Here is a 21,644-nt window from a genome sequence, read left to right as displayed (position 1 = left end):
TCAGATTAATTTTACATTTTGATAGATCGGGCAATTCTGAACGCGGCGATACCAAATATGTGTATATTTTTATTTTTTTAACCCTTTAATTTTCAATGGGTTGAAAGGGGGTGATTTGAACTTTTAGGTTTTTTTTATTTTTTAAAACTTTTTTTAATCTTTTTTTATTTTACTAGTCCCCCTAGGGGGCTATACGGATCAAGAATCTGATCGCTCTGCCCTATCTGCTGATCACAGTGAAACAGCTGTAATCAGCAGATATGCTCACTTTCTGCTTCATTCAGCTCCAGGCCGAGTGAAACCGAAAGTAATTCATGTCGGTTACAGGAGTCATCACATGACCCAGTGCTACCATGGCAGCCACCGAAAGTCACGTGATCACGCACGTGACTTCCGGTGGGGGCGGCGGTAAGTGAATGTAATGGCCGCGTGCATATACATCTCGCTGCCAGACTTTGGCAGCGAGATGTAAGGGGTTAAAAGTTGCAGGTGGAAGCGATTCCACTTGTAACTTGCAGGTGCACGTCAGCTGTTAAAAACAGCTGATATGTGCGCGGATCGCCGCGACCTGCCAACGGCAGGGAGCGGGGATTAACCTCACACGATCCATGACGGATATATCTGTCATGGGTCGTGAAGGGGTAAAACTTGATTAAAGTCCAGGACTGAAAACTATTTTGTTTTTCTAAATACTTTTAACAGTTTGGGCAGCATGTATCAGCTGTTCTCTAATCAGTGGGTAACATCAGGCAGCAGCTGTATTATCTCAGCCAGGTATGTTCACCTCTGAAAGGTTGCAACGTTGTTGACTAGTTGGACAGGCGGGACCCTGGTGGCTTCTTCCTGCCCTCTGTATGCTTTTAAAATATGGTGTTTTCTGTAACGCTGCAGCATTTCAGATTCAAACATACCAGGCTGAGATAATACAGCCAGTACTTAATACACGCTGCCATGGTTAGTGCAGCATGAATCACCTGTCATGTTCTCTTTAATGATGCATATAAAATCAATTTTCACTGTGCAAGAAATTTTAATTTTTACTGACACCACAAAACACTTTTTATACCAATTATGAAATGATATTTGATATTAACTGGATTTGTTTTAATTATTATTTCATTTAAACCTAATGCCAATTTTGTTAGTAATTCTTCAGCTTTCAAATGGGCCCAAAATCTAACATTATAATTACAGGATTAATAAAAGAGAATATGGAAAAGTGGCTACGGAACTGAATAAACTTTTTATTTTTTAATTTCCATCGCATATATTATATTAGCTAGTAAAGAAGATATACTAATTACCTATTAAACTAAGGGGGCGTTAGCAAAGATTCGTCTCGACTTCGAGAAGAGAGTTATATATGTGTGAGTAATAGCAAACAACTCTCCTCCTCCCTTTGTTATCAAAGAAGGCACTGATATATCAGAAAGGAAAGTAGAGTTGTGTGTTATATACAAACCACTGCAGGTCTCATCTCACAGCCCCATCAGTTTAGGGGGAGGGAAATAGTGAAGAGCTGGGCTCACAGCACTGTAAAATGACACGGCAGGTCAGTGGTTAGCACTGCCGTCTTGCAGCGCTGGAGTCCTGAGTTCAAATCCAACCAAGGTGCACCCCCCTATTCCAGATAAATCTGCCGTATAAACTATGGCTGTGCACTTCTAATTGGTTTTCTCAAATCCGACCAAGGACACTATCTGCAAGGAGTTTGTATGTTCTCCCCGTGTTTGCGTGGGTTTCCTCCCACACTCCAAAGACATACAGATGGGGACTCTAGATTGTGAGCCTCAATGCGGACAGAGTTGCCAATGTATGTAAAGCGCTGTGGAATTAATAGCGCTATATAAATAAATAAAATTATTAATTATATTGCTCCGCTCTACTCCCCTGCCCACTGGTAATCACAGAGATGCCAGCAATATTTATCTGTCTCTAAATTATGCTGGGGTAGCAAAAACCTGGTGACAGATTTCTTTAAGGAATTCATGCTACAACAACCACAGGCACCACAAATCAGACATTGGCTTCATGCACAATTGTATACATATATGATTTAGGGAAAACCGCTGCAACGTTTCAAAATAAACATACAGTAGATAGATTCTGTGTGTCTTGGCGGATCCTCACCTAATCACCTTACCTGACAAATGTTCCTTCCCTACGCAAAATCACAGTCAATCAACTGGAGAGGGGTATGGAAAATTAGGCCAGATATTTGCCTTTGACTAGTCAGTGAAAACAAAGTCCCTGGCCAGCTTTTCAGAATACGCTACAGTTCAAAAGTTTAGGGTCACTTAGATATTTCCTTATTTTTAAAAGAATACCACATTTTTTTTTTCAATGAAGCTAACATTAAATTAAACAGAAATACACTCTAGACATTGTTAATGTGGTAAATGACTATTCTAGCTGCAAATGTCTGGTTTTTAATACAATATCTACGTAAGTGTATAGAGGCCCATTTCCAACAACCACCACTTCAGTGTTCTAATGGTACATTGTGTTTGCTGTGTTAGAAGGCTACATTTTGAAATGCAGTGTATGTATGTGAATCTCTACAGCATTTTAGTGTAAAACATACCTTGCTGTAATTTCCAGTGTTTGATTCATGTTGCCTATGTTTTAGGCAACATGAATCTTATAGCAGGTTACCTTTTAATAAAAAGGAAATGAAACAACAATAAAATATAAAAATTAAAAAATACATTACTCTTTTCTACGAGCAGACTTCCTTTTTTCTTCATTAAGCTCATGTGCAGCATCTCGAAGCTTTACTTCACATCCTGCTGCATTCCCTGGAATTATGTCTAACTGCAGGCTTTTACTCTGCATTGAAAGAAAGTCAGTTAAAATAAAAATACAGTCACAAATTTTCAATAAAAATGAATACTTAAAGGAGTTGTCTACTACTAGGACAACTCTTTCTCATTCCACATGAAAATAAAAAAAAATTATATTCAGATCCACTGCCAACGTCCTTCCAGCAATGCCAGCATTTGCGTTCCTGTGTCTCATGTTAGTTTATGACATCACGCGTGCCTCACACCCAATCACAGCTGGGTTACCTCTCCCGACCTTCGGACATATTGCACTTCCTGATGGTTACTCATTCGTCCGAAGGCAGGGAGAGAAGCCCGTGTTGAGTGGGCGAGCAGCTTGCGTGAAGTAACAACCTCACGTCAGGCTTGGGAATGTAAGAGTCATCATGGCTGGAATGGCGCTGGCACATGGGGTGAGTATAAGATTATTTTTTTTTATTTTAATGGGGCCAAACATGGGGAATGAGAATGGGTTGTCCGCGAAGTTAACAAACCACTTAATATAAGCAGGGAATATAATCACAAGATACTTCCCTGATTGCACCCTTGGAAACACGTCTGGAGGTCAAAAGTAATGCAAGTCAATGTGCTGCCATGTAACATCAGCAGCAGCTCCAACTCCCAACTTGTTTGGAGACAGTCATGAATGTCACTCAACAAGTATCTGACAAGTCAAAAGCCACATATAGAATGTGTCTCACAAACACTTCCATTATGTGTCAATCAGATTAACTTTCACTTTAACAACATTTATCCAAAAGTGCAATTGAATTATGTCAATAATAATTTTATATTCTACACTGAATGGCAAAAGGGTAGGAATGTCTTGAGCTTCTGACTTTTAGGCTCCATATGACACCATCCACTATAGCTTTGAGCGTGAGATGAACTTAATTTTATAGACAATCATCTTGACTACATCATAGATAAATTTAACTTCCAACTATTTACCATATGATTAGTTATACAGATTCTTGTCATGTTAGTGCATTGTAACTGTTTTACCTCTGGTCTTTGAAAAATCATTTTCTTCATGTATACTACAAATTACAACCTGTTCTCACATTCCTTAATAGCTCAGTGTTTAATTAGGCTGATTCCTAAATGAATAGTCACTGATTTGAATCGAGGAGCAGCAATGAAGATGATTTTCCCAGAAAAGAGAAACTGCATTATCCAGCTCATCGATAGCGGTCTCTCAGCCAAGAAAATTGCCAAACTGAACCCTGTGAGTGCCATGACAGTTGGAAGACTATGCAATTAAGTCTGTTTATTCATCTAATTGCAAAGAGATGAACGTCCTGGCGAAATATCAGACAACAACAAGTTGGCTCCTCACAAATACATAATTACATTATGACCATGTAGGGTTAAGGCCACGTCACACTAAGCAACATCGCTAGCAACATCGCTAGCAACATCGCTGCTGAGGCACGACTTGCTAGCGACGTTGCTGTGTGTGACATCCAGCAACAACCTGGCCTCTGCTGTGAGGTCGTTGGTTGTTGCTGAATGTCCTGGACCATTTTTTAGTTGTTGCTCTCCCGCTGTGAAGCACACATCGCTGTGTGCGACAGCGAGAGAGCAACAACTGAATGTGCAGGCAGCAGGAGCCGGCTTCTGCGGACGCTGGTAACCACGGTAAACATCGGGTAACCAAGAAGCCCTTATTTTGGATACCCGATATTTACCTTCGTTACCAGCGTCCGCCGCTCTCACGCTGTCAGTGCCGGCTCCCTGCACACATAGCTGGACTACACATCGGGTAATTAACCCGATGTGTACTGTGGCTAGGAGTGCAGGGAACAGGGAGCCGGCACTGACAACGTGAGAGCAGCGGACGCTGGTAACGAAGGTAAATATCGGGTAACCAAGGGAAGAGCTTCTTGGTTACCCGATGTTTACCGTGGTTACCAGCGTCCGCAGAAGCTGGCTCCCTGCTGCCTGCACATGTAGCAGAGTACACATCGGGTAATTAACCCGATGTGTACTCTGGCTAGGAGTGCAGGGAGCCAGCGCTAAGCGGTGTGCGCTGGTAACCAAGGTAAATATCGGGTTGGTTACACGATATTTACCTTAGTTACCAAGCGCAGCATGCTTCCACGTGTAGCGACGCTGCAGCGATCCCTGCCAGGTCAGGTTGCTGGTGGGATCGCTGGAGCGTCGCTTAGTGTGACATCTCACCAGCGACCTCCTAGCAACTTACCAGCGATCCCTATCAGGTTGTATCGTTGTTGGGATCGCTGGTAAGTTGTTTAGTGTGACTGGGCCTTTAATGTAATTACACGGAGATTAAGATCAGGGAAGATTATGTAAAAAAAAAATGGAGAAAAATAACTTTTTATTATTAGCATGCGGGTACCCAGGCTTTGATGGGTGCAAATGGGTCTGGAAAAAACAAGGAAAAAAGGGGCCAACGGATTGAAAAAATGAAGGAACGGTCATGTTCGGTGAAGGAAGCCTGATGATATGGGGCATTTTCACAGCCAAAGACGTTGGATTCCTGAGCAGGATCAATGGTGATCTCAATGTTCAGCTACATGTCAGTATTGTTAAGTTGAGTTACTTCATAAACTTGAGTACTATGGGTACTACGCAACGGTAGTGTTTCAGCAGGATAATGACCCCAATCATATGTCAAAATTGGAGAACAAATGGTTCAATGACAATGAAGTAGAGGTGCTGGATTGGCCCCCACAGTCCATAGACCTCAACCCAATTTAACACTTGTGGGTACAGTTGAATAAAAACCTGTATACATGCCAAAGTGAATTGACCAGTTGCACCAACACTGGGAACATAAGAGACCTGGGATCAGATTTCGGTTGAGGGGTGCTTGAATCTGATCCATAGGATTTCCAGAAGAATTAAAGCAGCGTTAAAAACAAAAGGTAGATTTACGAAATAATAACAAAATAATAAACATTTTAATTTAGATTAATAGGGGCAAAACAGTAACAATGCAGTGACATGACAAGAATCTGCAAAATTTATATGCTAAATAGTTGCAAGTCAAATTTATGTATGACATAGCCAAGATAATTGTTTACAAAATGAAGGTTGTGTTAAGCTCAACAATGTAGTGGATGGTGAGATATGACGCCTGAAAGAGAAAAGTTCAAAACATTGTTCACTTCTGCGCAACAGTGTATATTCATACCTAAAATCACAGAAAACATGTATAACTAATAAAACATACATAACATGTTGTGTTGTTTGTATTTCACATTTTTCCCTTTCCCGTGATTTACACATCAAAGAAAAAAAAAACAACAATTTTTATTAAGATTTTTAAATTATTATATTATTAAGGGATAAACAAAGGAAAAGGACACTCAAGGTAGAGTGTGGGGGGAAAACAGGGAAAAAAATGGTAAAATAGGGAGAAGGATACATCATAAAAAATAGCATAACAGATGTGTTGAGTATAACATTTCTGTCATGATTTTGTCATTAAAATATATTTTTTTTTCTGGTAAATAAAAAATTTGGTAAAACCACAAAAAAGTTATTTTACTAAAATAAAAAAAAATTAAATAATAGTTGAATAAAAAGAGGAAGAGGGTTAGTGGTAGGGGGAGGGGAGGAGGAGAGGTAGTAGGAATATGGGTGGGGCAGGATTAATATAGAAATAAAAATAATAGCACTAGTAGGTCAACCTAAGGCTAACACTGCAAATAGAAATAACTATTAGGTAAATTGCTCATATAATATATTAACCCCTTCAGGCCCTAGACACTTTCCATTTTTGTTTTTTGCTCCTTTTCTTCCGAGAGCCGTAACTTTTTTATTATTCCGTCAATCTTGCCATATGAGGGCTTGTTTTTTGCAGGACGAGTTGTACTTTTAAATGAAATCATAGGTTTTACCATATATTGTACTGGAAAACAGAAAAAAAATTCCAAGTGTGGAAAAACTGCAAAAAAAGTGTGATCGCACAATAGTTTTTGGGATGTTTTATTCACCGTGTTCACTATATGGTAAAACTGATGTATCTATGTAATGCCTCAGGTCGGTGTAAGTTTGTAGACATCAAACATGTGTAGGTTTACTTGTATCTAAGGGGTTAAAAAAATTCACAAGTTTGTCCAATAAAAGTGGCGCACGTTTTGCGCCATTTTCCGAAACACGTAGCGTTCTCATTTTTCGGGATCTATAGCTCAGTGACGGCTTATTTTTTGCATCTCAAAGCTAACATTTTTAATGGTACCATTTTTGCGCAGATACTTCGTTTTGATCGCCTGTTATTGGATTTTGCGTAAAACACGCGGCGACCAAAAAACGTAATTTTGGCGTTTGGTAAACGGCATAGTGGCAAAAAAAATTCCAATCAGATTAATTGATTTTATATTTTGATAGATCGGGCATTTCTGAATGCGGCGATACCAAATATGTGTATATTTATTTATTTTTCAACCCTTTAATTTTCAATGGGGTTAAAGGGGGGTGATTTGAACTTTTAGGTTTTTTGTTTTTTTTAATTTATTAAAACTTTTTTTTTACTTTTTTATTTTACTAGTCCCCCTAGGGGGCTATAGCGATCAGCAATCTGATCGCTCTTATCTATCTGCTGATCACAGCTATACAGCTGTAAACAGCAGATACAGTCACTTTCTGCTTCCCTCTGCTCCGTGCCGAGGAAAAACGAAAGTGAAACTTCGTAGCTGCAGGCATCATCACATGACACTGTGCTACGATGGCAACCACCGAAAGTCACGTGATCACTCACGTGACTTCCAGTGGGGGCGGCGGTAAGTAAAAAACATGGCTGCGCGCATATAGATCTCGCTGCCAGACTTTGACAGCAAGATTTAAGGGGTTAAATGTTGCGAGTGGAAGAGATTTCACTCGCAACATGCAGGCACACGTCAACTGTTGAAAACAGCTGATATGTGTGCCGACCGCCGCCGCCTGCCCGCAGCAGGGGGCGGAGCTTAAAGGGAAACGATCCATGACGGATAGATCCGTCCAAGGTCGTGAAGGGGTTAAATGTTACTGGTAATTATGTATCGTACATGTATTTCTATTTATGAACAGGCTTTTCTATTAGGTGGGTATATTGTATTCCAAACAGACCATTTTATATCATATTTCTGCAAATTTGTTCATAAAAGTTGTTCACTACTTGGACAGCCCTTTCTAATTCCCTATGCTTTGTCTTTTTAAAATAAAAACTCTTTTACTCCCCTTCCATGGTGACGAGGTTCCCGCGATGCCAGCTGTTGCATTCCCGGAGTGAACGTTAGGTTGTGACGTCAAGCGAGCCCGAGCCCAATCACCACCAGCTTCTCTCTCCCGCCTTCGGACATCTAAGTAATTAACAGGAAGTGAGTGTTCAGCCGCAGCGCTCACTTCCTGTTGACTATTCATATACCTGAAGGCTAAGAGACAGTGTCTGGCGGTGATTAGTGGGGGGTTCGTGTGACATCACAACCTCACGTGAGCCCAGAGAACAGAAGCCACCAGCGCCGTTGCAACGATGTCAGCTTGTAGGTGAGTAGAAGTGTTTTTTAATTTTAATGGAGCCAAACATGGAGAATGAGAAGGCATAGTCTTAGTAGTGGACAAACCTGTTAAGGCATAGGACTATTCTAATATATTATGAGTAGGAACTCTTTCAATTATTTCCGAAACAGAAGGGACAACAGTCTGTGTTCATTTTATAGTTTCATAGTGTTTAAGTTTGAAGGTAGACTTAGTCCATTGAGTTCAACCCATGACTTAGTGTAAATCAGATTTCATTAGAAAAGAAAAGCAGGTTTACAAATTAAAATGTGTAGATTGTAACAGCTCAAAGCTTGAGGACATTAGTTAGCTCAAAATAATTCTGTTTAAACAGTATCTTTGATTATATAGGTAAAGTCAATTTAACGACATTCATCAGAACACATCACTTTGGAATGACACTCAAGTGGTGCGTAGTAACTAGAGTACCAATCAAAGTATATTCTGCCTCATTTAATAAGGTCATAAAAAGAGGAACATTAAAAACCTTAATACAATATTTTTAATTGGCAGTATATGCATTGCGCAGTATAAACATGTGAGAGAAGGTGGAAGAAGAAGACATAAGAGGAGAAGGAAGGAAAGAAAAGAAAAGGAGGTAAGGTCAAGTAGATACTCCGTCTGGGTCGTACTCTGTTCCCAACACTGTTTCATGCATGGGATGGAATTTCAAGTAAATTGCATGCCTCTAATCTAAAGCCAGCTTTACATGTTGCGATTCTGCATACGATATCGTATGCATCGTAACCGCCCCCATCGTATGTGCGGCACGTTCAATTTTGTTTAATGTGCCGCACAAATGATTAACCTCCGTCACACGTACTTACCCGTCCATACGACCTTGATGTGGGCGGCGAACGTCCACTTACTGGAGTGGGAGGGACGTTCGGTGTCACATCGACGTCACTCGGCAGCCGGCCAATAGAAGCGGACGGGCAGAGATGAGCGGGACATAAACATCCCGCCCACCTCCTTCCTTCCGCATTGCTGGCCGGGAGCTGCAGGACGTAGGTAAGATCTGTTCATCGTTCCCGGGGTGTCACACACTGCGATGTGTGCTACCCCGGGTACGATGAACAACCTGACGTTCAATCCATGAGGAATGAACGACGTGCGTGCGATGAACGTATTACCGTAATCGCACAGAGCTGCTACACACTACAATGTACCTTACAATGCCGGATGTGCGTCACTTACGACGTGACCCCGCCGACACATCGTAAGATATATTGTAGTGTGTAAAGCGGGCTTTAGGCTTGCAGCCAGGATATCAGGTCAGGTGTCTCCCTACACATTATCCACGGCGTCCACAGCCTGGTCACCCTCTCTTTCGAATCTGTCGCCTGGCCAACCAACTCCTCCATCCAGAGGATCAGATTTATCTCAGCCACAAACTCTGCCCGCGAGGGTACCATTGTTTGCCTCCAATACCTGGGGATTAGGCTCTTTGCTCTCGTCAAAAAGTGCTTTAAAAGACCCTTTTTGTAACTGGAAATTAAAATAGAGCTCAATAACAGGAGGGCCAACTCCGGAGTTGGTTCAAATCTGGATGATTCCACTTTATTTAGTAGGGCAAACACATCATCCAAAAACGCTGGACAGGCGAACAGGACCACCATGTATGGAGATATGAGCCACGATCATTTGTGCACCTCCAACAGGTATCAGAGACAGATGGGAACATGGAATGGACTCTTTTTTTTTTAAAATTCTTTATTTAACCATAAACATGGAATCATTCCAGTCTGGATCAATTGCAATACATTTCACAACCATTGTATAACAGACTAACTGTGACACATGAATATTTTCAACATTTTGACCTCTGCATGTTTACCAAAGGTTTTATAGTACGGAAATACCCGGGTAGATTAAGAAAGAGAGAAAAAAGAAACGAGTAAGACAAGAAAGGTTTAGCGAGAAAAGAGCGGGGGTGGGGGGGATACATAAGGGGAAAGGGGGAAGGAAGGGAAAGACACTGGGACACGAACGAACACAAGGCAAGGATCCACCCTCTCAGAGCACCTCCGTCCCACAGCATCAATGGGGCCCCCCTCAATCAGGGGGAATCCATGTGCCGTAGTCATTAGAGTATTTAAACTCGATCCAGGAGAACCAAGTCTTGTGAAAGGCCTCATGTCTATCGTAAAGAGACGCTGTCAGGTCCTCCATGTACAACAATTCGTTCACCCTATTTGCCCACATCGATAACGTCGATGGGGAAGGGGATCTCCACCTCAGAGGGATGCACGTCCTAGCGGCCATCACCAGGAAGCTTAACAGAGACCCTTTGTACGCACGGACAGAGGACTCTGATAATTGGAGCAGGAAGAGTTCCGGGCCCAGGATCTGCGTGTGTCCAGTCACATGCCTGATCACTCCCCGCACCCCCTCCCAAAACTGCTGTAGCGCAGGGCATTCCCAAAATATGTGTAGGAAGTCTCCCTCCCCTGTGCCACATCTCCAGCACCCCGGGTCCACTGCTGGGAACATCCTGTGGAGTTTTGTTGGGACCCTATACCACCAGGAAATGCATTTATAGTTGGCTTCTTGAAGTTTTGAACTGATGGATGCTTTGTGAGCAAGGGACAACACTTTAATTCTCTGCGTGGCAGAAAGGGTGAGGTCCAGGTCCGACTCCCACTGCAGAAGGAACCGAGGAGGAGGCAGATCCGTGGAGTTGTTTAGCATGGTATGTGAGATGGCCAGTGAGTGTCTAAGGGTCCCCCCCTCCATGCATAACTTCTCGAATTCGGTGAGGGGGTCTGTCAAACTGACTATAGTCTGGTAGAGAGCACAGAAAATGTCGAAGCTGCATAAAACGCCACAGGCCCAAAGGTCCGGGGACCCGGAAGTTACGGAGTTCCTCCGACGTTGGCCAATGCCCCTCAACTCCAATTTGGTGGGCTCGAAATCTATTTCGGGAGATCCATAGGCGAAACACCGGGTTAGAGAGACCCGGGGGGAAATCTGGAGCACCAATGATCGGGGAGAGGGGGGAGGGTAAAGGGATTAGGGATCTCCGGACCACCTCTTGAGAACAACAAGATAGCGTGGCGCCAATCGTGGGATGGGTCCTAAGCCGCTAGTGGAATATCCGTGAAGCTCTGCTCCACCGACACCCAGGGTTTGGACTTGGAATGCCTGCACCAGTCCACCACTCTGGCTAAGTGAGTAGCTACATAGTATGCCTTGAGATCTGAGAGGCCCAGCCCACCCCGGGTTCTAGGTCTACACAACAGCGACCGCACCAATCTCGCCGGCTTGTTTGCCCACAAGAACCTCGTTTGCATAGAAGAGACTTCTCTAAATAAGGTCTTGGGGACCCGATGGGCATGGTCTGAAGGAGGTACAGCAATCTTGGGAAGATATTCATCTTAAGGATTGCTGACTGTCCAAACCACGTAAGCGTTCCTTTTGACCAGGTTTTAAAATCTTCTTTTATTTTTTGGAGGAGAGGAGTAAAGTTCAGCTTGAATAAGGAGCTCACATCTGCTGACAATTTGAGTCCCAGGTATCGCAGGTACTTCGGGGCCCATTGGAAGTCAAAGGCTCCCCGCAGCTGTGAGACTACTCCCGAGGGGAGGTTAACGCTTAGTGCCTCCGATTTAGACAAGTTAATCTTAAAATCTGAGAGTGAGGAGTAGCGATTCAATTCCTGCATTAGCGCTGGGAGTGATGTGATTGGGTCTGTGATGAAAAATAATAGGTCGTCCGCAAAGGCTGCTATCTGATGGGTCGCGCTGCCTATCTTGGGCCCTTTGATGCTCAAGTTCTTCCGAATGTGTCGCAACATGGGGTTCTAATGTAAGTATAAACATTAATGGGGAAAGAGGACAGCCCTGCCTTGTGCCATTGGCTATAGGGAATCTCTCCGACAACACCCCGTTAACCCGTATGCAGGCCGACGGTGAATTATAGAGAGATCCTATCCATCTGAGCATGTTGCCCCCCAATCCCAGAGATGCCATGACCCCATCCAAAAACATTCAACCGACTCGGTCGAACGCCTTGTCAGCGTCCGTGGACAACAGCATTAGCGATCCACCATCTGACCTAGCCCTATGAATCAGGTTGATGGCCCTCGTGGTGTTATCGCTAGCCTCCCTGCCCAACATGAAACCCGCCTGATCAGAATGAACTATAACCCCTAACATAGGGGACAGCCGATCAGCTAGAATCTTAGCAAACAACTTTAAGTCTACATTAAGCAGGGAGATTGGACGATAATTGGCACAGCAGGTGGGGTCCCTCCCCTCCTTGGGAATGACCACGATGTTAGCCGCTAGAGAGTCCCTGGGTAGTGGAGAGGATGTGCATGCTGAGATATTATTGAATGCTGCCAGAAAGTGAGGGGATAGTATAGGACCTAACCTCTTGTAATAGGACAGCGGAAGTCCATCCGGTCCCGGTGCCTTACCCGTGGGGGATTTCATTAGGACCGAGGCGAATTCCATTTCGGTTATCGGAGCCTCCAATGTCTCTATATCTTCCAGAGTGAGCCTCAGGGGGCCTGAGAATCTTATGTAGTCCTGGATGCGTTCCCTAGCTGTCTTCCTATCATCCTCCGTCAGGATGTCATCAATGGAGTATAGGGCAGTGTAAAAGTCCCTAAATGCTGAAGCTATGTCGCCCGGAAGCGAGGCCCTCTCACCCAATTGCTTCTGTATGTGAGGTACATATCCCCTCAACCTCAGGGTCCACAATGCCCTGGCCAAGGTCCTACTGTTTTTGTTACCGAATTCGTAAAAATGCCTCCGGCAGCGAGTTAGCAAGGCCTTAGCTTTATTAGAGATTAGCGATTTCAGCTTCTCTCTTTTTTGAATGAGAAGGGTTTTAGCACCGTCGTCTAAGCGGTCTTTGTGGATCCTCTCCAGGGCGTGTATGTCGACAAGTAGAGATTCCATCTCCGCATTTCTCTCCCGCTTCATACGGGCTCCATGTTTTATAAACAGTCCTCTCACTACACATTTATGGGCTTCCCACGTTACAGCGGGTGTGGTGTCTCCCCCCGCGCAGAGGTCAAAATATTCTTTTACCATCGTCTGTACCTCCAGCATAGTCACCTGGTCAGCCAATAGAGAAGTATTCAATATCCACTGGCCCTGTTTGATAATCGGGCGCATCAGGGAAACATTGAGGATTATCAAGGAGTGGTCGGAGAATACAATCTCATCTATTTCAGCATCCAGCAGGCAGTGGAGGTCTCTGTGTCTGATAAAGAAGTGGTCCAGACTTGAGTACAAGTCATGGACCGCGGAATAGAAGGAGTAGTCCCTGTCTGTCGGATGCTGCAAATGGAATGGACTCTTGAAGGACTTCGGTATCACCTGGAGACTATTTTGTAGCCCCTCTCCTGTGACACTACATCTAATGATGACTTATGAGTAAAGAGCATAATTTTCGAGTATTCCTCAGGAGAGAGGGTTCTCCCCACCTCCACCTCCCATTTGAGAAAAAGGGAGGGTCATCCTCCAATCCATACGTCCAAGCCTGGAACAACTTATGCCCTGGAGGGTCCCCCCCCAGACACAGAGACTCACAGGGTGTCAAGGGTCTCCAGAGATTTGTAAGTGGCGTGACGGAATTAATAAAGCTCTTCAGTTGTACATAGCCGAGCCATGCGCCTGCGGGGATCAGGTTGTTTGGAAAGAAGGAATGGAGGGGCCCACTCCCACATTGAACATGAAATCTCTTATTATTATTAACACCTGACTTCTGGTCTTATGTAGAAAAATGTTGTCTGTCAGGTCTTTCGGAAATAAAGGATTGTTGTGAATGGGTGTCTATGGGCCACGTATGAAGGACATGCCCAGAGACGAGTTAGAACTTTTAAGGGCTGCTTCTCACTTGCGAGTTTCTCGCAGTAGAGCAATGCGAGAAAATCTCGCATTGGAATCGGACATATGTTAGTGAATGATTCAGCTCGCATTTGCGATTTTTTTCTCACTCCAAATCGGACTGAGAAAAAAATCGCAGCATGCTGCTTTTTTGCGAGTTTCTACTGCGAGTCTCTCCAATGCAAGTCTATGGGAGCGTGTAAAAAATCGGATGTCACGGGACGGCACTCACACCATCCTAGTGACATCCGATTTTCTAAATACATTTCTCGCATGTTTCCTAAAACACTGGAAACGAGTGATGTCTCACAATGTCTGTCAATCACTAATCTTTGTCAGTCGGGTCTCTCCCTCTCGGTCTCTATTCTCTGTCGGTCGGGTCTGTCGGTCACTATCTCTGTCCCTCACTCTCTGTCCATATCGGTCTATCCCTCCCCCCCCTCTCTCATACTCACCGATCCCCGATCACCAGCGCGGCGCTGCACGGCGTTCACACTGCTCCGGCGGCTTCTCCTCTTTTGAAAAAGCCGGCCGCTCATTATTCAATCTCGTATTCCCTGCTTTACCCACCCACCGGCACCTATGATTGGTTGCAGTCAGACACGCCCCCACGCTGAGTGACAGCTGTCTTACTGCAACCAATCACAGCAGCCGGTGGGTGTGTCTATGGTGTGCAGTAAAATAAATAAATAAATAATTTTAAAAAAACGGCGTGCGGTCCCCCCAAATTTTAATACCAGCCAGATAAAGCCATACGGCTGAAGGCTGATATTCTCAGGATGGGGAGCTCCACGTTATGGGGAGCCCCCCAGCCCAAAAATATCAGCTAGCAGCCGCCCAGAATGGCCGCTTCTATTAGATGCGACTGTTCTGGGACTGTACCCGTCTCTTCACGATTTGCCCTGGTGCGTTGGCAATCAGGGTAATAAGGAGTTAATGGCAGCCCATAGCTGCCACGAAATCCTAGATTAATCATTGCAGGTGTCTATGAGACACCCCCAAAGATTAACCTGTAAATTCAAGTTAATAAACACACACAAAGTGAAACAATCCTTTATTTGAAATAATAAACAATAACAAAGACCCTCGTTTACCACTTCATTAAGTACGCAAAAAAAGCATCCATGTCCGACGGAATCCACGGAGGTCCAGCGTCGCTTCCAGCTCTGCTACATGAAGGCGACAGGAGCTGTAGAAGACACTGCCGCTCCTGTCAGCTCCACACAGCAACTGATGTGAGCCGCGCGATTAGCTGTCCTGCCACTCAGGTAACTCGCATCCACCGCTGGATCCTCCAACTGTGACAGCAAGTCGCCCGAGTGACAGCAATGAAGTCACAGGTGAGTTGCGGTCATGGGGGGAGGATCCAGCTGACCGCGGGTAACCTGAGTGACAGCCGCGCTAATCGCGCTGCTCAATTCAGTCACTCAGGGGAATAGCGGTCACTGGTGAGTCCTTCACGGGTGACTGCTTATCAGGACGCAACATAGACAGAGCCGCGGGATGACAATGAAGTCGGGTGAAGTTCACCTGAGTTCATTCTGATCGTGCAGCTCTGTCTGTGTCTGCTGTCATCTGCCATTCAGCACTGCTACATGGCTGTCTGTGGCTGCTGAGAAAAAAAAGGATCACACACGGATCACACACGCAGTGCACACGCACTGCAATAATGAGAAAAATCTCAGGATCGCAGTGCAGTTGCATTGCACTCTGACCTAACGTGAACTAAAATCAGCCGAGTTTTTTACAGCCAACTCGGACCGATTTTACTCGCATAGATGTGTTTCCAGCCTAAGAAGCAAGATCAGACTCTTCAAAAGGAATGGCCTGGTGTGAATATTCAAGCGCTGGGGAGCTGACGACCACAGCTCCACAAGAGAAGCGTATTCAGTCTGTGACATTTCCACCTCAACCCAGTGCTTGGAGGATTTATTGTGATCAATCCTCAATCATAAAGAAGACATGTCCCCATAGCAGCGAGGTGATATTTTTTTAAATCTGGGAGGCCTGTTCCCCCAGTGTGCCTAGGATTGATCAAAACTTTATAGGCCAACCGAAGACGGGCCCAAACAAATCTAATTATGGCCGATTTTAATCCTGTGAAAAAGGATGCTGGCAAAGGTATAGGAATTGTCTGGAAAAAATTAAGCAGGCGAGGCAGCACATCCATCCTGATATTATTAACTCTGCCGAACCAAGATATCGGCAGTTTATTCCATTTCAGGAGGTCTGTCTCTACCTTCCCCAGGATTTAAAAAATATTAGCTCTATATAGGGATGGGACATCTTCTGTCAGCTCAATGCCAAGATATGGCAGTGACTTTCCCTGCTAGTGAAACGGGAACGACATGCGGAGCTGGTTCAGTCATCTCATGGGTGAGGGTGATAATATGTGCCTCTGACTTGTGCATGTTCATTTTGAAGTTGTTCAGTGAGCCAAATCTGTGTAGTTCCTGCATAATATTTGGTATGCTCGTCAATGGGTTTACGAACAGTAACAAGTTGTCAGCAAAAAGAGCTAGCTTGTCCTCTCTGCATGGATTTGGGACCCCCTTAATTGATTGATTGGACCTCAACACCACAGCCAGATGTTCCATTGTGAGAACATAAAGCAGGGGGGACAATGGGCACCCCTGCCGTGTTTGATTCTTAAGGTACCGTCACACTAAGCAACATCACTAGCAACATCACTGCTGAGGCACGACTTGCTAGCGATGTTGCTGTGTGTGACATCCAGCAACAACCTGGCCCCTGCTGTGAGGTCGTTGGTTGTTGCTGAATGTCCTGGACCATTTTTTAGTTGTTGCTCTCCCGCTGTGAAGCACACATCGCTGTGTGTGACAGTGACAGAGCAACAACTAAATGTGCAGGAAGCAGGGAGCCGGCTTCTGCGGACGTTGGTAACCAATGTAAATATCGGGTAACCAAGAAGCCCTTTCCTTGGTTACCCGATATTTACCTTCGTTACCAGCGTCTGACGCTCTCACGATGCCAGTGTCGGCTCCCTGCACACATAGCCAGACTACACATTGGGTAATTAACCCGATGTGTACTCTGGCTAGGAGTGCAGGGAGCCAGCGCTAAGCGGTGTGCGCTGGTAACCAAGGTAAATATCGGGTTGGTTACCTGATATTTACCTTAGTTACCAAGCGCAGCATCGCTTCCACGTGTCGCTGCTGGCTGGGGGCTGGTCACTGGTTGCTGGTGAGATCTGCCTGTGTGACAGCTCACCAGCAACCTGTATAGCAACGCTCCAGCGATCCCTGCCAGGTCAGGTTGCTGGTGGGATCGCTGGAGCGTCGCTTAGTGTGATATCTCACCAGCGACCTCCTAGCAACTTACCACCGATCCCTATCAGGTTGTATCGTTGTTGGGATCACTGGTAAGTTGTTTAGTGTGACTGGGCCTTTAATGTCAAAGGGCTGGGAAGTGCCACCGTTAACCCTAATCTGAGCAGAGGGAGTTGTGTAGCATTGTTTGCTGTAGTCCCACTGCCTCAAGGACCTGGAACATAAATTCCCAGTGCACCCTGTTGAAGGCTTTTTCAGTGTCTATTGACAGGATGCACATAGGTATCCCAGTCCTCCTCACCTTATCAATAAAAGACATTGCGCGATTTGTGTTGTCTCTTGACTCATGTCCATTAACGAACCCCACCTGGTCAGTGCCAATCAGCTGTGGAAGGAGCGGCTGCAATCTATTTGAGATCAGATTGGCATACATTTTAATATCTATGTTGATTAATGATATTGGTCTGTAACTGCCATACTGGGAAGGTCCTTGCCAGGCTTTGGGAGAACAATTGTGTGTGCTGCCAGTGCCAGCTTCGGAAATAAACCGCCACCTGAGACATGATTACATGTGGACAGGAATTGGGGGCTTAGTTGGTCCATAAATCGCTTATAAAAGCCTGCTGTGAACCCATCAGGTCCTGGACTTTTCCGTCTTTAGATCTTTAATGACATCCACAACCTCCTCCAATGAAAAGCTCTCCTCAAGACCCGCGCTTATCACTTATCGAGTCTAATTCAGGTAATCTGGTAGAGTGGACGTACTGTAGGCTCTAATTTTTTCCAGTAGTTGTTGCTTGGGGAGGTCAGAGAAATGTCCCCTGATATTGTATAGATCTTTTTAATATTCCCTAAAACATTGCAATATCCCTTTTGTTCTGAATTTTCTTCCTAGTTTTGTCATTTATGAATAGTACATGGGTAGCCAGATTGCATGGATGCAGCGCTCTAGCCAAAAATTTGCCACTCCGATTCCCCAGCTTATTGAACCGACCCTTAAGTCTTTCTCACCAATATCTCGACCTCTGGTCCAAGATGGATAGCAGTTTCTGCCTGGCCGTAGATAGTTGGGCAAACACATCCTGGGCGTGCGTGCGTTTATGAGTAGTTTCCAGGTCAGAGATCTTGGAAGAGAGCTGTTTAATCTCCTCCATCCTTTCTTTTTTAAGCCGGCTGCCATGATTAATGAGAACTCCCATCAATACACATTTTAATGCCTCCCACTTCATGGGTGGGACCGACTGGTCGTCTTCATGATACATTATGAAGTTTGAGATTGTCTGGGATTATGTCTGCAAAGAAGATCGTATCCCGTAATAAGTTCTCATTAAGGCACCATGTAAAGCCTGATCTCTCAGCTGTGTCAAGTTGGATGGAGAAAAATATAGGGGCATGGTCACACCAAAGGATCGAGCCAATCCTTGTGTCAATGTTTAAGTCTAGCAATGTCTGGGATATGAAGAAATAGTCAATCCTACTATAAAGTCAGTGTGGCAGGGAATAGTATGTGTAGTTTCTCTTGTCTGGGTCTCCAAACATCCACCAACCGCAGGCTCTAGAGCTGTTTTTTAACTTTGTGTATAAAGGAGGTGGAGTATGAGGACTTACACGAAGAGACATCCATGGATGGATCCATTGGTAGATTGAAGTCGCCGCCAAGTATCAGGGGAAGGGGGCCTGCGAAGTCCTCCAGTAGCGTCAAACAACCCGCACCAAATCTCTGCTGGTCCTTATTGGGAAAGTACACATTAGCTATTCCAAAACTGTAGGAGGCCCAGGAGATTTTCAGAAAAATGTATCTGCCCATTGGGTCTATGAGCGACCCCAATACCACAGGTGTGAAAGATTTATGAAAGGCTATGGATACTCCGCAGGACTTAAGAGTCTGGGCAGGTGCTGTGGAACTAGGCTGACTAAAATTTAGATGGGCACCAAGGTACTGAATTTTGTCTAAAGTGTGTCTCCTGAAGTAATAGTATGGAAACACGCTGTTTATGAATATTGTAGCTTATTTGGCTTCTTTTATGAGGAATCTTAAGCCCCTTTACATTTAAGGAGCAGAACTTAAGATTATTCATTGTGCACTAATAAGAAAATGTAAATTGCATTTTTGAGGCTACTATGACCACCCGGACGAGGAGAAAAGGAATGAAATAGTGAAACATAGACAAGAATAGAAGATATAAGATTAAAGACATTGCGAGTTAGCTATGAGAGAGCACGCTAGTCTCGCCTTTAATGTGCCTAAGGAGAACAGTAACTTCTGTTCTGTGCACTGCGGGGTGTGGGGGGGGGGGGCGAAAACAGGTCCAGCTCCCTGCCCGACCATCCCAGCCATTTAAATTAAATAAATAACACCAGTGGAATTGGTGAAGTGCAACCTAGCCAATGTAGCAGTGTTGCCATCAGCCTCTACATAAACAATGAACTAATCATAAACATCAACGTGGATCTTAAGGTGAACTGTAAGAAGGGGGGGTTAAAAAAAATGGGGGTAAAGACGGGAGGGCAACCACAGGCTGAGGGGGGGCAAGGCAAGGGTTGGAAGGGTAGGAAGGGTAAATTGTTAGGTGAAGGAAAAGAGTAAGGGGGGGAGGAAAAAAAAAAAGGGGGGGAAAAAGTCACGAGACATTCTCTGCGGTTTCTTCCTTCTGGATGGATACAGACGAATCTTGGACTTCCAGATCCTGTTGATGGTAGATGGACGGGAAAGCAACTACAGCATCACTGCTTCAAAGCCGCTGGGGGGATTAGACAGAGTCCAGCTGGGCCCAACTTCCAGCGACTTGTAAGTTAAGTTCTTGAATCCTCTAGATGGCAGGAGAGATTTCAAGACGGGGATATCTGAGGCTCCAAAAGAACTTGCTTGTGAAATTTCTTCTTGTTCTTTGTTAATGGGGCCTCTTGCCAGTCAGGTGGGATTACAGGCAGGTGTGAATTTTTCTGCCAGTCAGGCAGGTCTCTCATGGGTAACTCGAAGGTTCCAAGGAACTTAGGGAGATCCCCCAGGGAGCGAAACAACGCTAACTTGCCCTCTTTTATGCCCACTAGTTGAAAGTAGAAGCCCCATCTGTTTAATATGTTTTTGTCCCGAAGTTGAGCCATTTGGGAGCGCAAAGGCCACCTCAGCATGAGGATACGCCTGGCAAGGTCAGGGAAAAGCATCACCTGAGAGTCCTGGAAGACAATTAGGCCTTTGGATCTGGCTGCTGTCATAATACGTTCTTTGGTTTTATACAGGTGTACCCGGCATACCACATCCATAGGTTTTGCATTGCTAGGTGGTTTTGGCCCCAGGGCTCTGTGGATGTAGTCTAATTCCACTGTAGTTGCCTGATCCTCCCCAAGGATTTGAGTGAATATCTACTGGGCTGCTGCATCTAAGTTGGATGCCAAAACGGATTCCTAGAAACCGCTTATGCGGATATTTTTCTGCCTATTGTGGTTTTCCTGATCTTCCAGGCATGCCTCCAGCTCCTCCAGCCTGGCTGAGTGATGGTTAAGTGCCTCACGGTGTGATTTTAACTCCAACAGAGCTGCATCTTGTGTCCTCTTTATCCCCTCCACTCTCTCTGTTAACTCCCTCTGCAGAGCATGTATCTCCTTCTTATATGTTTTCTCCAATCTGCACACTAACGTTTCCAAGCTCTGCTTGGTGGCGAGAGATTGATGGGCTTATTTATGTCACCGATTCATCTCCTCAGAGTCCATGTCATCATCGCTGGAGTCTCGGGACGCGGTGCATGGGGAATCCCCTCTTTCTGAAGCTTGATGCTGTGAGGAGCGCTGCTGTTTCCCTGAAGGCGCCATCTTGGTTTGAGAGGAGGCATTGGAGGCCAGGAAGCGATCCATCTGTACCGGTCTCAGGATCCGTCGTTTGTTTGCAGGAAAGGTCTGCCCATGTGAAGTTTGGGCATGGCTGCATCACTGGTAAGAGGCTGAAAGGGTGGCCTGGGCAAGAGAGCTGTGGAGATGTGTGTCTCACTCCTACATCGGAAAGGCTATGCGACAGATAGCAAGCGCCACATTAGGGGAAAAAAAATCCTTTTTCGCCAGAGAGATGTAAGTGTTTCCTCTCTCTGCCTCTTGAATGCTGCGATCATACTATTTAAACTGCCGGAAATGGCACGGGCACTGCTCCTGGCAGCGAGAGACGGGTCCAGGCTTTAAGATCACTTAGTGACCCG

The 21,644-nt window shown here is 44.9% G+C and overlaps 1 protein-coding gene across 14 annotated transcripts in view; it reads right to left on the bottom strand.

Moving 5' to 3' along the window:
- Window positions 1–21,644, bottom strand: part of TRIO (trio Rho guanine nucleotide exchange factor) — a 3,493,742-nt gene that overhangs the window by 2,473,357 nt on the left and 998,741 nt on the right. For all 14 annotated transcript variants that reach the window (XR_012724343.1, XR_012724344.1, XR_012724345.1 and 11 more), the window contains exon 26: window positions 2,714–2,829. Coding sequence is in view for 11 of the 14 variants with exons in the window: in XM_075314973.1 (XP_075171088.1) it covers window positions 2,714–2,829 (116 nt within the window). In the remaining 3 variants the exon portion in view is untranslated. The remainder of the gene's footprint in view (window positions 1–2,713; window positions 2,830–21,644) is intronic.

This window comes from Anomaloglossus baeobatrachus, chromosome 6, assembly GCF_048569485.1.
Source record: "Anomaloglossus baeobatrachus isolate aAnoBae1 chromosome 6, aAnoBae1.hap1, whole genome shotgun sequence".
Classification (NCBI taxonomy): domain Eukaryota; kingdom Metazoa; phylum Chordata; class Amphibia; order Anura; family Aromobatidae; genus Anomaloglossus; species Anomaloglossus baeobatrachus.
This window is presented reverse-complemented; position numbering and strand designations above follow the sequence as displayed.